This window comes from Falco biarmicus, chromosome 4 (assembly GCF_023638135.1).
Source record: "Falco biarmicus isolate bFalBia1 chromosome 4, bFalBia1.pri, whole genome shotgun sequence".
Taxonomy (NCBI): domain Eukaryota; kingdom Metazoa; phylum Chordata; class Aves; order Falconiformes; family Falconidae; genus Falco; species Falco biarmicus.
This window is the reverse complement of record NC_079291.1, coordinates 59,353,788-59,366,192: the sequence shown is the minus strand read 5'-3', so window position 1 is coordinate 59,366,192 and position 12,405 is coordinate 59,353,788. Positions and strand designations below refer to the sequence as shown.

The window sequence follows — 12,405 nt, the reverse complement described above, 5'->3', positions numbered from 1 at the left end:
CGGGCTGAGCGCTGCTATCATCCCCTGGGTTCTGCCCTTGTAAGGCCACAACTGGATACTCTGTCCTGTTTGGGGCTCCCCGGTGCAAGAAGGGTACTGGAGTGGGTCCTGCAGAGGCTTCTGAATTGGTTGTGGGTGGGAGAATGGGATGTCCAAGGAGAGACTGAGTGAGCTGTGTCAGATCAGCCTGGTGAAGAGAAAGGGAAGATCTTACGGGTGTGTGCAGCTGCCTTGTGGGAGGTTATAGAGAAGGTGGGCCGGACTATTTTCAAAATTTGCCCATAGAGGAAGTGGTGGGAAAACTCAAAATTCAAGTGCACAAGTTTTTGAGTAGCCTGATCTAACAGGGTCTGTTCTGAGCAGGGGAACTATATCTACCCAGGTTCTATATCAACCCAGAGGTTCCTTCCAACTCAAAGTAGGTTGTATTCTGCTTAAACCTTTGTCAGTCACAGGTTCTGTTGTGCCAGTTCCTAGCTGAGATACTTTGTGAAGGCACAGTTCCCTACGTTGCTTAGATCTCCTATTATTTATTCTTCAAATTAATGATTTATAATAGTCCTTTCTGGACCAGTACTTAGTTTACTTTTCTTATCCACACTTTGCTCTGTCAAGTTTACAAATGTTCCTCCCTGCTTACCATGGGCTCTTGGTTGGAACATTTTGTGTTTTCAGGGATATAGCAGGAATAATTGCTCTTCCCTTTGTTTTCTCAGAAGGGTTGCGTATGCCTGTGACACGTGCATTTCCAGTCATATAGGCTAGAAGATTCTGAGCTTGTGGACATGACACGCAAACACCTACAATGTGAGATCTGTTGAGAAATCCTATTATTGTAGAGTAAGTAATATTTATTATTTAATTATTTATTTTTCGTAGATGCATACATTTGTCAGATTTGGACTACTTGAAGGCAGGGGAGGGAATGAGTTTTAGACTGTATCCTTTTGTCATAGCTACATTTTTTCTGAAAAATTACTTAGCTCAAGATAAAAAGAAGGGATTGCTTCATTGCCTTTACTGCTTTTTTATGTAAACATGTAATATTCAAAATGTTTCTTTCTCTTTTCAACATAGGTAAATAGCAAGAAACAAAAAATGGACACTCAGTTATTTTCCCCATTATTAGGAGCAATTACTAGTACACCACCTCCGCTAGAATCTTCCCGGCTCTGTAGTGACTGGTCAGCATGTGGAGAGGATATTAGCTCAAAAACATCTTTTCAAGACTGCACAAAGAAACGGTATGAGCATTCTTGGTATAATCTTATGATGGTGTTCTGGAATGCTGATATTATGGAGCAGAACAAATGGGATTCCAGATCTTTTTAGGAAGAGTTTATGGGATATGTAGAAACTCAGTAAATTTTCTTTGCTGTATGATAGTTACTGTAGAAGTTGTAAAAAAAGGTAGGCAGTCTGTGTGTGTATAATGTGTGTGTGTGTTTATGTGTAAGCACATTTTAAAATTTGGAAGGAATACTACATTTGGGGAATGAAATGGTAAACTGACATGTAACTGAAAATTCCTTAAGTAAAAAGACCCACTCTCCTTCCATGCCTCTCATCCCTCAGGACCATGGCTTATAACTATCCTGCTTGATAAAGTAGTGTATTTCCTGGAACATGAACAATACACTCTACCTGTATCTAACACTCTCTGTAAGAGGTGCCTCTGCTGCTGAAAGCGTAAATGTGCATATAGCTGCTCCTGAAAATATGCCAGCCTACTGTCTTATTGTGGCCTTGGTATAGTGCACTCCAAGTTTGATTTTCAAGAAAAAAAAATAATTTTGCAGTTTGGATGCTGAACAAATGCAAAGAGTCTTTGTTATTTGAATCATGAAACATCTTTTTTCCCTTGGAGAAATCCACTCTGTCCAAGTCTGGACTCTTATAGGCACTTCTGATCATCCAGTCTTAATAATGCAGTAAAGTTATTAAAGGTACAGAAAAGGGCAGCAAGGCTGGACAGGGGTTTGAAAGCTTCCATGTCAGTGGAGAGTAAATAAAACTCCTCTTTGATTTTGATTCCACTCTGCAGAGGAATGATTTTTATAAAATCATGAGTGATACCAAGGAGTAGGGAATGATTACAGAAACTGGGGGTACTGATGGAAATATTTGGTTCTCTCCTTCATATTGGTCATTTTATGGCTTGTGTACAGCAATTGAAATTGTAACATTAAAACTATTCCAGCCTGATAAATGTGTAAAAAATGATTTCTTATTAGGCTTCCCACTCGTTTTTTTTTCATCTTGGTGCCAAGTCCTGGTAACGTAATATTGCTTGTTCTTGGGGGGGGGGGGGGTGCAGGCGAGATGGGTTGGTACAGACTGGCATAGCAGCTTTTGACACTATGATGATGCTGTTAGTGTTTCTAATATCAACCTAACTGCATTTTTTTAATCACTTGCCTAATAAGAAAGAGGAAGTTTGTGGTGGGGAGAAAGGGGAGTCCACTGGTTCACAAGATGCCAAAAGGTAACAGTTAAGGAAGACACATGCATTGCAAAGAAGCTACTGTTATTTTATCTTTTTTGCTAGTCTTCCCTGGGTAGTGTTACGGAGATGTTTAATTATTTTTTTTTAATAAATAGCGTTAGTATTAACTGTAATTCTAAATTTCAGCTCTGAGTGGCAATCCACTAAATATGATATATAATCTGTTCTTAAAAGCAACTTTCAGATTATTGCAAAATAGCTTTTTTTTTAAAAAAAAAAAAGCAGTATTTTTTACCACAAGTGCAGTACTTGTCTGTTAATGAAAATCCATGTCTACACCCATTCTGACACTGCAGATATGCAGTATACCTTGAGGTTAAATAAACTTTAAGGGTTTTTTTCTTGTAATATTTTAGGGTACTTGGTGCCTAACTGTATTAGGTGCAGTGCGCCTGTATCATTTTAGTTCCTCTAAGCTGCTTCATGAGACCAACTGATCCATCATTGGAGATTTCTTTGCAGCATAATTTTGCTTATGCTTTTGTCCTTTTAATTCTCAAATGTTTGGCCATTGAAATTATCTCACAATCAATCCTGGGAGCCCCAGAACCTCAAACCTATGCATAGGCCTTTCAATAGACTGATATCCTGGTGCCATGAACTTCTCTTGAGACACGTCCATTTGAAAATCCCTCCGTGTTCAGCACTAGGTTGGATGAAGTTATTGACACCTTCAAAGAAGTCAGGCATATTCTTAAATGCAGTATCTCCCCAAGGGAAGACAATAGTTCCATCTAATTTGCATCCTCAGAGGCTATGTACATGTCCCTAGCTTTGGTTCTAGGGCTAATCACAAAAGCCTGAACAGCACGCAGATGCAGCAAAGGTACCATTTCCATTCATCTGTTGCGTTTCCATCTGCAGCCGTCCTTCTCCCACCAGTGCCTTGGAAGTTTTGCTGAGGAGCTGTAGGTCTTTGTTCTTTTGTCCTGTTTCTTGTTCTTTCTCTGTCTGCAGGGGCAGGTTGCTCACTGCCGCAGACTTGGTGTCAGGCTGGACATCTGTATTCTGTGTGGTATAGTTGCAAGCAGTTTGGTATGGTTTTACCTTTCCTGTGTGTTGGTTATTTTCATGGATTCTTTTTGTGTTGCTCTGACTTGGTAGGTAGTTTGTTGTCTTATTGCAGTAGGAGCTAAAGATTTGATTCCTGGATGCTGCAAAATTGAGGGATTTTACAGCAAATGTTTTCTTGTACCAAGCCAGAAAGGATAACTGCCTACCTTGGACTTGAGAAAACTGAATGCCAGCAATTTATTTTTTTTAATTTCCATGCCACATTGTAAATGAACCTGTCCATTGCTGAAAATCATCATTTAGATGCAAATTTCATCTATGCTCTCCAGTTGGTTGCAACAATTGGAAGTAAATAGGCATCTTGGAGAAAAAAAAAAAGTAAAAAGTTCGCCATCTGACAGACACAGAAGAGATCCGGTTATCAGATATCCGTGACAGTTCTACATTCATAAAACATGTTAAAGAATCTTTGCACTTGCGTTTCTCTGAAACAAAACCACATAGACCAGATTGATTACAGAGGAGACTGAATGGTCATAAAGTAAATGGTAGAGGTAGTTAGAAGTCAAAATGTGGTGAGGTCTTAAAGCCAGCAAAACGTAAGTGGCTAATTTTCATTGTGACAAGAGATTAACAAGGTGATAGTCTTAATAGTTTATCCCGCGTTTTATAGTCTTTATTAATTGGCAAAATCAGCCTGAGTAATTATGTGGCAGCATTAGCAGATGATGTAGTTGTTTGGATAAGCTGACAGCAGGGAAGACAGAGATCTTCAGGGACACAGAAATGAATCAGCTGAATGATAATAGGATGATGAGTGAAATTTATTGAAGCAAAACAATGTGTGTTAGAAGGAAGGAGATCTTAAGTGTTATGTTTTGATTAGCTTCTCAGTAAGAGTTAGGTGTCATTACAGACAGCTCTGTAAAGATCTTGTTTTGCACCTGAAGTAAAAGATTGAAGTTGGGCTTGTGTAAGACTAATAATGGTTAAACACCTTTGGTATTTATCAGGAATATTTAATCAAGTTTTGACCAACTCCTTTCTAAATGGGGATTAAAAAGTCAACTTAAGTATATTTTTTTTATTTTGGATTAAAATAAAAGTTCTTGAATTATGGAAGTAGATAAATCAGAATCCTCAAAATTTTGAGAAGATTGATCATATTTGTCCTCTAAAGGAGAAGTCAAGATTTGAAGAAATGTCTATAAAATAGTTATATTGACTGAAAAGAGTGAAGAATCTTTGCTGCTCCTGTCTCTTCACATAACCGCTTGAGAAGTCTCTGGTGAAGCCAGAAGTTAGGAAAATTGTTTTAATTCTACTAGGCTATAGAATTCATGAATGCAGGAAGAGAATTTTTGTGGGTGCTGAGGATACCTTAAATTCAGAACACTTAGCAGATGCTGCTAAAATAAATCAAAGGTGTAATGCTTTACTTTTCCTTTTGCCTGTTTTGTCTAGGAGAAAAAGACTTGTATTTATCTAGGCTCTTTTGCTGTTTTTTTTTTCAGAGCACCAATAAATCTTTCTTATTCTGGCAGTGGCCCTGATATGTTTGGGCTAGTGTCAAGCATTTTAGAGGAGCCAAGCAAGCCAGAACCAGTTACAGATTGGTAAGCTTGTTTGTGTTTTCGTATGTTACATGTTGGTTTTTACATCCTTTGTCACACAGATATGATACACATTTCGACTTATTTCATGAAGTTGAATAACAAAGGTCTTATAAATCCGCTTGAAATGTAGAAGTGTTTTTCTTCAATAGCTAGTAAAAAATCCAACCGACAACCTGTTAGAAATACACATTTTCTAAAGTCTTCCATCAGTCTACAGCATTTGGGGGATAGGGGGAAGAAATCATCTCATTTTAACCAGTAGGGAGTTGACTGAATACAGTAGAATCTAAAATCCAAATAAACTCTGCAGTTCCAAATATACATATTGTAAACATTAGAGAGTAGTATTGGTAGTCAGATTTTACATAGCATTTACTCAACTGCGGTGGGAATATCCCCACCCCGCCTTATATTTTGGAGGAGACCTGTATATGGTTAGCAAAGAATGTAATGGGGGAAATGTATCATGATTATTCCCACACACATTAACTGATTTAATGTAAGGAATGTTTTAAATGATTACAGGAGGTTTGTTTAACTTTGTTACAGGAATTCTCTTTCAAGATTGTTTCCACCTATGTGGGCACCTGATCTTAGAAGCAACGGTGAATTCTCAGGGCTCTCATCTAAGCACTCTGTTGAAAGTAAGGATTTTTCCAACCTGGTAGGCACACAGAACTACTATCAGGAACACTTGCAAAAGTCTCATGATGTGGCGATATTGCACAGAGGTTTGGAAGATCTTCATCTTATAGAGTCTTGGCTTTCTCCATCTGGCCCTTGCACTCTGCCTGATAATATTCTGCAGAACAGTTATCCTGAAAATTCTTCTTTGCAAAATAATAATACAGTTCACCAAGAAGGGTTTTCATTTCAAAATGTAGACTATAATCAGCATTTGTGCAGTTATGACCACATGAGGTTAAATGGAGACTATGAAAAAATCGGTTCCAATTTTAGCACTTTTTCTTCTCAGAACAGAATGAAGGAAGGCACTAGCATTCAGAAAGAGTACTGGAAAAGTGAAAGGGCAAGAGGCAAGGCTCTGAAAAATTATGCTCAAGATCAAACAAAGTATTCCCCTGGTCTTTCCAATCAGCCTGTTGATGACTCCTGGGATAAAGGGCCCCAGGAAAACCACTTGTTTTCTAAAAGGTATGAAAGCTTTACAGGTCCTCATAAATTGCAGTCGCCTGTTCATCCATCGCTATATTTTTTCAACCAACCCCTTAAAGAAAATAATTATTCTGGAGGGACAAACAGAAAACCACAGGAAACCCACGTGCAAAATGGTCATCGTAGGTTTACTTTGGGAGATGCTTTTAATAATAATGAATTGAAGATTCATATTAGTCCTAAAGAATGCTCTCATAAAGTATCTGAATATGATTTATCTGTAAAAAATGTTACGCAAAATGGAAGTTACTCATTGTACCATGGACGTACATGGCTGGATGGGAAAACTGCAAGTCTGACCGCTACATCAGATACTACGTATGAAAAGCAAGTGGTAACAAGTCCACAGTCTTCTTCAGGGGTTTCAACCATGTCTGGTGGTTCTCCCACCCATCAGTCTATAACACAGTCCTCTTACTACTCACAGATCTTACCTGCCCTCCCTTCAAGGAAAGATGGAAGGTTGCAAATATCAAATGGTGTTTCTAATAATTTGGTAGTTTCTAATTTCAACTCAGAAAATCAGAAGCAAATGAAACCCATTGGGCGATCACAGCATGATTCATTGACTAATAAGGAGGGGCAATACCGTAAATTCCCCATCAATTTTTCATCTGACTGGTTAACGCAGCAGAATGCTGCAGGTGAAGACCCTGAGAAGTACCACAGATTTCCCAAAAAGCAGACCCAAGAAAATAGTAATAAAGATGATAGAAGAGGTAGAAAGAATTGGATTCCTCATTTTGGATATACAGCCCCAAACCGTCAGCAGTTCAACGTGTTCCGAAAAAAACACGAGCAGAATGGTGGTAGCATGTCAGATTTCATCAATTCTTCTTTTATTCCTTCTTTCCAATTAATGTCTGATTTTAAGCAAAATCCCAGCTTTCCTCCATTTAATCACCACCTGTTTTCATCGGCAAATAATTTCAGTTTTCCTCCGTCACCATTTCCATTTTCAGAACTTGTTGATCTTTTTCATTATGATGACTTTAACCACTTGAATCCCTTCATCAACGATCTCTTTTGTGGGGAAATACCTGCACCGTACTTTGCCTTTCCAACACCATTTAACAAGTACAGACCTCCAAGAAATCGCAGTGGGCCTGCTAATGAGCTTCATATCCGACTGGAGGAGTGTTATGAGCAGTGGAGAGCTTTGGAGAAAGAGAGAAAGAAGGTAAAACACAACTGACAATAACTTCCTGTCAAAGCAGGTGATTGCATGAAACAATTTATGTATCTATAAAGTAAATTATATATATATAGCAATATAAATAATTTATAGATATATAGAGAGTAGATACTCTGGGCTGTCACTTGTTTTGAGGAGGCAAGGGTTCTGTTGTCATGTTGTTGGTGTTCTAGGTATTTAAAACTACATCATCTGCTTTGACTATGGCATGACTGGTTTTAGATTGTGTGCTGCTTTGAGCTTCAATTTCTAAGTCTTTTCTCCTTAGGGCTGCTAACACAACATTTCTCTCTGTTAACCCACAATATTTGCTACAGCAAATGTCATAATGATGTTACTGGCCAAAGCACTGAATTGTCTTTAGCTTGGATGTTTTTTCTTTATATGGTTAATGAAAGATCATGAGATAGTCATTATTAACACGGTAGTCCTCTGTTATGGCTCTAGAGCCACCAGCCATATATGATGATACCGCAGGGCCCTCACTGCCACAGGATGTTCTTAAAGTACTGGCATTTTATGCACCTCATATTGCACAGTTTCATTAGATGGATCTCTTTCCTTTTCTTGTCTTGTACTCATTCCCTCCAATTAAGTCTTTAACTCAAGTATTATAAACCCAGGCTCTGCTTTTCCCTGCACAGTCATTTAAGGAGAGAAGCTTCTGTGGTGTGGGTTCTTTTGTTTGTTTTGGGTTTTTTGTGGTTTTTTTTTTTTCTCCTGTCAGTGATATTGTGGTGTCTTTCCCTTATCTTTTTGTCTCTTGTTTTACTAAATCTTTGATTTAGTAAAAATAAAAGTAATCCTGGGCACACTGTACATGGCTGTAGAGAAAACCTACAGTGTTTTGAATGTCTGTAGTTGGATATTAGGATGAATTTCTTCACCAAAAGGGTGGTCAAGCGCTGGAACAGGCTGCCGAGGGAAGTGGTTGAGTCACCATCCCTGGAGGTATTTAAAAGGCGCTTAGGGACATGGTTCAGTGGTGGACTTGGCAGTATTAGATTTACAGTTGGACTCAATGATCTTAAAGGTCTTTTTCAACCTAAATGATCTTCCGATTCTATGACTTCTCCCAAAGGAAGTTTCCGTTTATCCTCTTCTTGTTACAGTCACTTTCCTGCCTCAGACTCTTTTGCGAAGAACTGTTGGCAGGGGGAGCTTACCCTTGGGTGTGAAAGCTCTGCACTCAAAAGGAGCAGGAAGTGCTGACCCAAGAGGAGTCAAATTTCTGAACTCCATGCCAGGTCTTGGAAGCTATATTATCAATAATCCATGGTCTTAATTATACACTGAGTGCCTCTTTACTGCTTCTGTGTTGGAGAATGCACCTGGTTGTTGGATAAAGAGATGGGTATCTGACCAGACTGGATCTCTGGAGAGCACCTTCATCTTTTCAGCATCAGTTATGAGACTTTGCTAATAGACTTTCGGAAATGTAAATAGGGCTGCCTGTATTGCTTGCTCACCGATGCCTTTAAACAAGGCTCCTTTCTGCCTGTCTAGTATTCTAGAAATTCTCTACAAGTGAGAAAGAGTGATGATGATTTTTGCGCCAGTGTGTCTGAGACAGCAATGTTTTCAGAAACTCTTCTGCTTTCTGTTGTGGCAAAGACAGCTGTTCCAAATCTGTTCATGTCGGATTTGGGTCAAAGTCATTTGGGAAGACTGAGTCATAGTTTTTGTCTCATAATATTTAGGTTTTGTGTTTTTCTCTTTAAAGGAGGATTGCATATCCTTATATCGTGTTCTTAATAATGAAAGGGATTTGAGTAACTTGATCTGGTCCATTCTAATTGGTCCAGTTTTTTCCTAGTGATCTACTCGGACTTTCTCAGTCCCTTTTTTGTAGTTGCAGGCTATACCTGCAGACAGCTTTAAGGATATAAACTATTCTTGGTCCCACAAGCCATCTACCATAGTGTGGCTCACATTCCCACAACCAAAATACTTATTCCTCAAAAGGAGATGGCTTCCATACTGCCTGACAAGAGTGTGCCTGGGCTGTGTTTGTAAGTACAGTCTGGGAGAATGCTACTGCTCACCTGTACATATGTACGTAGGAAGGGACTTCCTTTTGACATTCTCACCTTTTTGATGTTCTTACCCTATGAGCATAGACAGAAACTTCCCCCAGCAGAACTTGCATTTAATTCTGTCTAGCTTGTCTAATTAGTCCTTTCAGCTCTTGGAAACCTGTTCGTTGGCACTGCTTTGGAGTTCATGGTGATGGTGAGCTTACCCGTTTCCTTCTATAAATATCACTTTTCCAGTGATCTCACATTTAAAAAAATTCTACAAATTGTCTGTTTGGAATTTCCTGCAATATTAAATGTGCATATAGATGATAAGCAATGTGAATTGCTTATTAGTTGTGATTCTTAAATACCTACTGTCTTTATATGAATTCATGACCCTTTCTTTATCCATTTCTTTTTCTGAATGTCTCTCAAATGGCAGTGGAGTCAGCTCTTGTAATTCATGTTAGGTGAGGGCAGAGACTAATATGGATGTGTCATTAAACCAGAAAAGAAAGGACTTCACATATTTTCAGTGTGAATGTGGACTTAACCTTGCTTTGAATGGCCATGCAGTACCTAATCTTTCTCTCCTAAGTCCATTGTATGCTGAAGAAGGAACAAGATCGAGAATGAGCTGCTAGTTGTGTCTTTTTTACTCAAAGTGTAAGAAGTTCCTGTCCAAAAAGAGGTTTGGTGATATTTGGTTACTCACTGCCTGAGTTGTATATTGGTTTGGCCAGTTCCTTTCTCAATGGGGAGTTTGGCAGCTGTGTTGATGACTTAAGAGCTGATACCAGTTTATGTTAGATCTGGCTTAATCTTGATGCACTTCAGATACAGCTTAAGCTGGTGGTGTTTTTTTTTAGTAATTATAATGTGTGACATTTGAGAGATGCAGTGTGAGGCATACAATTTAAATTTCTGGGGTACTTTATAAAAATTTCTTTGCTAGATCTATGTCCAAGATCGGTTAAAATAAAGTTGCACAGCTTTCGTTCTAAAAGCTGCAGCTAAGCATTAAATGCTGAGGTGGAGCTGAATTAGAGGACTATTCTTATTCTTACAACAGCTGGCAGTACATCTAGACAGGTATTTGGAAACGTTTTTCTGTAAATGCAGTCAGAAGTAAAGAGAGGAATTGCACTTGTCATGTATTTGAAAAGTCTAAACAGACCTAAAAATGTGGATTGTACTTATTTCAAACACTTACAATGGCTATGTTTTTCCCTTTCAGACTGAAGCTGACCTTGCAAGAAACTTTCCAGGAAAGCGCATGTCTAGCTCAAATAACACTCCTGTCCCCCGACTTCCTGCTAACCCATCCCGTGTTGATCGTTTGATTGTCGACCAGTTACGAGAACAAGCCAGGGTATGCCTTCTAGAGCTATAATTCCTGCATTTCTTTTTGGTTTTAAGTTTGTTTAATGGAGGCTCATAAATGCTTAGCCATTTTGGTTTTTTCAATGTATCTGGCAGGTGCTCACATTAATAGGAAAAATGGAAAGGCTTCGTGGTACCCCTGTGCATGTTAACATACCCACTACGTTGGAACACCATATGGAAGCTATTCATGTAACACAGGCAAGGCGTAAGGATGAGATTATTAATGCTGCTAATCCACAGAGACAAGGAGCACCACGCTATAGTAATGAGAAAGGTAACTGCTTTCCATTCCTGTAGTTTTAAAAGCTTTTTCAAAGATTTAATTGGGAAAATATGCCATTTGAGATATGCAGTGATTATTGTAACCTTAGCAAAAAAACCTTTGAGCTCTTTTTTCCTTTCTTTTTTTCTGTTGCTAGTTTAAACACTTTGAAACATTTTCCTCTTGACTAAAAGAGAACTGTAAAAACTGTTCAGTGGTATAATATGACCATGAGTAGTCCTAAAAGTAAAAATGTACTGGTTTTTAAACAAGTTGAATTTCTTTTTTTTTAGTGGTATTGTAGTCTGTCTTTTCACTTCAGCTTATAAAGTAAAAAAACAAATGTGTTGATGCTGTGTTAATGACTCTGTGTGTCTACCTTATCTAAAACAGCCAGAAATTACATTTCACGATTCCCAACTTCTATTGAAGTAAAGCCAGAATAATTTGCAGCAGCAGTATGTACTTCAGTAAATGCAAGGCAAAAGTAGGACAGATTGCATTCCCTTCCAATAGCATTGTGTAAGTGATAACTTGCTATTCAGTATAATGATCATATAGTTGATACAGAATTTGGGGTCTGGAGGTAAAGTTTGTATCCTTCTTCTTCAGAAAGTACCTGCATCTCAGAAAATTTTTGTGATTTTTAAAGGAGGAATGGACTTCCCCTGCCTCACGCCCATCCTCTTTTGGATCCTTACTCAGCGCTGTCCTATATTGTCTTATTTTCTGTTGCTGCAGTGAAGATGTCAGTGTGGATCCATTGTCTTCTAGCAATGTGTATGGGATAGTTCTTCCTTCTAAGAAGGGAAAGATAAACTGTAAAGAGAGTCAGAATGTTTTGCTTTCACAACTTACGCGTCAAGCATGATGTCATATCCTTAAAAGTAATAGTCCTATATGCAAACCAACTTCTAAAATGAATCATAAAATTGTGTGATGTGATATTAGCCCCAAGCATAAGTCAGGAAGCAAGGAGTCATTGTACTAAACCCAAAATAAATAAAAAAATCGCCAAATCTGTTTTTGCTAATGCTTTATAGTAAAGGTATATGGAATTATTATTTGAACCATCCTGTACTACAGTTGTAGTCAGAAAATTTGCAATTAGTCTTTTACGGTTAATGGTAACCTCTGCAGCGTAGTTATGGTTCTGAAGGGCTGTGCTGCTGTTGGGTGTCTAAGCATGATCTAAATCACATCTAGAAAAGCCTTTAGTCTGTTTTTCACTG

At 38.4% G+C, this 12,405-nt stretch overlaps 1 protein-coding gene across 2 annotated transcripts in view; it reads left to right on the top strand.

Moving 5' to 3' along the window:
- Positions 1-12,405, top strand: part of LOC130147957 (meiosis-specific coiled-coil domain-containing protein MEIOC-like) — a 35,824-nt gene that overhangs the window by 15,694 nt on the left and 7,725 nt on the right. For both annotated transcript variants that reach the window (XM_056335932.1, XM_056335933.1), the window contains exons 3-8: positions 717-840; positions 1,078-1,244; positions 5,035-5,136; positions 5,686-7,492; positions 10,763-10,897; positions 11,005-11,185. In XM_056335932.1, coding sequence (XP_056191907.1) covers positions 1,099-1,244; positions 5,035-5,136; positions 5,686-7,492; positions 10,763-10,897; positions 11,005-11,185 — 2,371 coding nt within the window. In that variant the 5' untranslated portion in view covers positions 717-840; positions 1,078-1,098. The remainder of the gene's footprint in view (positions 1-716; positions 841-1,077; positions 1,245-5,034; positions 5,137-5,685; positions 7,493-10,762; positions 10,898-11,004; positions 11,186-12,405) is intronic.